This window comes from Volvox carteri (assembly GCF_000143455.1).
Source record: "Volvox carteri f. nagariensis unplaced genomic scaffold VOLCAscaffold_6, whole genome shotgun sequence".
Taxonomy (NCBI): domain Eukaryota; kingdom Viridiplantae; phylum Chlorophyta; class Chlorophyceae; order Chlamydomonadales; family Volvocaceae; genus Volvox; species Volvox carteri.
Window position 1 is genome coordinate 1,449,268 of NW_003307549.1, and position 2,762 is coordinate 1,452,029.

At 58.3% G+C, this 2,762-nt stretch overlaps 1 protein-coding gene across 1 annotated transcript in view; it reads right to left on the minus strand.

Moving 5' to 3' along the window:
- VOLCADRAFT_103470 (uncharacterized protein) overlaps positions 1-981 on the minus strand; it is a gene marked incomplete at its 5' end in the record, with an annotated part of 25,264 nt that extends 24,283 nt beyond the window's left edge. Inside the window, 2 exons of the mRNA XM_002947475.1 lie at positions 134-185; positions 356-981. Of these exons, the coding sequence (XP_002947521.1) occupies positions 134-185; positions 356-981 (678 nt within the window). The remainder of the gene's footprint in view (positions 1-133; positions 186-355) is intronic.
- Between the last annotated feature and the right edge of the window lie 1,781 nt (positions 982-2,762).

The window sequence follows — 2,762 nt, forward strand, 5'->3', positions numbered from 1 at the left end:
CACATTGGTGGTGGTGATGGCTGATGCAGGCGGCACAGGTGGGGGTGTGACATACGGCTGCAGCTCTGGGTAGAGCCCCCTCCCCATGGGTGCTAGCTGGGCTCCTGCTCCCATGGCTGCCTCCATGCCCCACCTTGACCGCATCACGGCCGCTGCATATGAGGGCCCTCCCCCGTTTGAGGGGCCTGGATGGCCCGGGGCAGCTACAGGCTGTGCAGTACGGCCCTGCCATCGCATTTGCTATAGCTGCTGTGTCTGGTGCGCCAGCTCCTTCTGTGGTGGTGCTTTGCACGGCATAGTGAAGGGTCCCTCCTGATCGGTCCGTTTCAGTCTGGAAGCCCTCAGTATGCCGGACCTGGTTACCACCCCCGCCCTGCCGAGTTCGTAGTGTTTTTCACCCGGTAGACCGGGGGTGTCCTGCGCCAACTTGACTCGCCAGGTGTCTGCCATCAGAGTGGGATTCAGCTCATGGATGTCTGATTCATCCCACCGGAACCACGGAGTGGAGTAGCAGACGGCAAGGAAACCAGGGATGGCTCTGGGATCCAGGTTGGTGGGAATCCCCTTGATCTCCCAGTAGGGCCGTTCCGCCTTGTACAGGTTCGTGATGGGTAGCTCCATTTCCACCGGGGGGCTGCTGGGTAGGAGATGGACTGGCCCCAGCTGAAGCCGTCCTCTCCGGACTGTTGGCGAGGTGGTAAGCATTGCGAGACCACCTTTCCGGATCAAGATGCTGATTTCTTGCACCTTCACGCCGCTGGGGAGTGCCCGTTGCGGGCATTTGCTGATTCGCGGCCCGAGCAGCCCCTCTGCCTCTACGGGCGGTATTATCGCCCGTAATCTGTTTACAATGGCCTTGCCCACTGGTCCATGTAGCTGGGCTTGTATGTCCGCGGGGTCGGAACCGGCCGGCCAGTGGATTTCCATGGTAACCTGGTCCTGTTCCATATAAAGTGGGGTTCCTTCTGAAATCGTGTCCATTATTATGTCGGTGTCCACATACTTTCGTTCCGCTTGGGCGCGGCTTGGTTGTGGGCGAGCAGCTGGGGCTGTCGCCCGTCCATTTGAACGTTCCTTTGGCGCGGAGGTCCGCGCCTGCCCATTTTCTGCCATTCTGGCCTATATTAATTCAAGCATATTTTTCGAGAGTTCTCCGTTTTTGCCGCGGTCGGCGAGGTCAGCCATAGGCAGTTCGCGGTCGCGTTTTAACGAATATTACATTTGCTTTGTTTGTTGTTGTTGTTGTTGTTGTTGTTCTTGTTACAAGGTCGTGGGTGCGTTCCCCGTACCTGCAAACCACCCTAATACGAGCCGAGGGCTCAATCTTTTCCGTTTCGGCAAAATTGTTGCTCAATCTTTTCCGTTTCGGCATGCCGTCTCACGCTACCAAACGCGACGCGGGATCCGGTATCGGAACTGACATTTCCATCCTTTTGAATCAGTTGCTGCTATCCTAACTTTAACATTAGAAATTCGTACATCCCTAGCTGGCGACGTGCGGAACCCGACCTAGTGCAGTGACGCTACTGGGATCGCACCATGAGTGCAGCAACGTCTTCCCGTCGCCAGACACCCCAGCTTTGGAGGTCGCTTGCACACAAGAATTGCAGCAAGCGGCACTCAGAGCCAACCTTTTGGTGGTCTCGTTTACCACCATAATCAGAGACCGGTCGAGGACAGAACTGGAGGGACATACCCGGCCATTGCAGAAATCCCTCTACCAAGCACTCCTACCCCTCCTGCACTCGGCAATTGCCAACCGCCGGCAGATGCCAGGTACAGCTGGCGGGGAGCGTATATCCAACTGCGCGGCGGGGCTATCTTTAACGTATGACCTCGCCATCCCCCAGCAGCAACGGCACCAGCTCATCAGCCTCCTAGACACACGCAGTCAACTGCGTACCACCGTGGCCGGCCACACACCGGTCTGGTGGGTTGCCAGGGAGGGTCCATACTATGTGATACCACAACCGCTACAAATCCTTACCCATGGCTGGCCGCTCGGCCTGACGGAAAGCGCGGTTAGGGGACAACTATCTAAGTTACTGCCGGCAGACGTAATCTTAGGAGTTTCCCCATGGTACCACTACAGAGTCCACTGCCCTATACCGGCACTGGACAAGTGGATCATATCCCTTCGATCTGGATATCGCCTCCCTAACGACCTGCCATGCCGCTGGCATGTTAATGGCGCGCTGGACTTCGTCGTCCTGGCCACGCCATTTGAGACGGAAGCATACCAGACGCAAAAATCAGCAGTAGCACACATTGCGGCACGAACCATGACTACTGCTGGACCAAATGACGACATCACCACAACCGTACGTGCGGAATCCTCGTACGCCGCTGCCACAGCCACGCAGCAAAGGGAGGGGCCAACACTTACCACTTTGCACCAACAACCACTGCAGCAACAAGCTATGAATGGCGACGTTGCTGCCTCACCTCAACAACAGGCAGGCGCTACCGCTGTTGGCCGACGGGTCGCACCCGCTGCTGCCGATGGGCAGCGGCAGGATGCCACCGTTGAATCCATTCAGCGGGAGCCCAATCCAGCGGACACAGCTCAGCAAGAGGCAGGCGACACCGCTGTGGGTCGACGGACCGCATCCGCTGCTGCCGTTGGGCAGCGACAGGATGCGATCGTTCACACCATTCAGCGGGTGCCCCTGCCAGCGGACACAGCTCAGCAAGAGGCAGGCGCTACCGCTGTTGGCCGACGGGCCGCACCCGCTGCTGCCGATGGGCAGCGGCAGGATGCG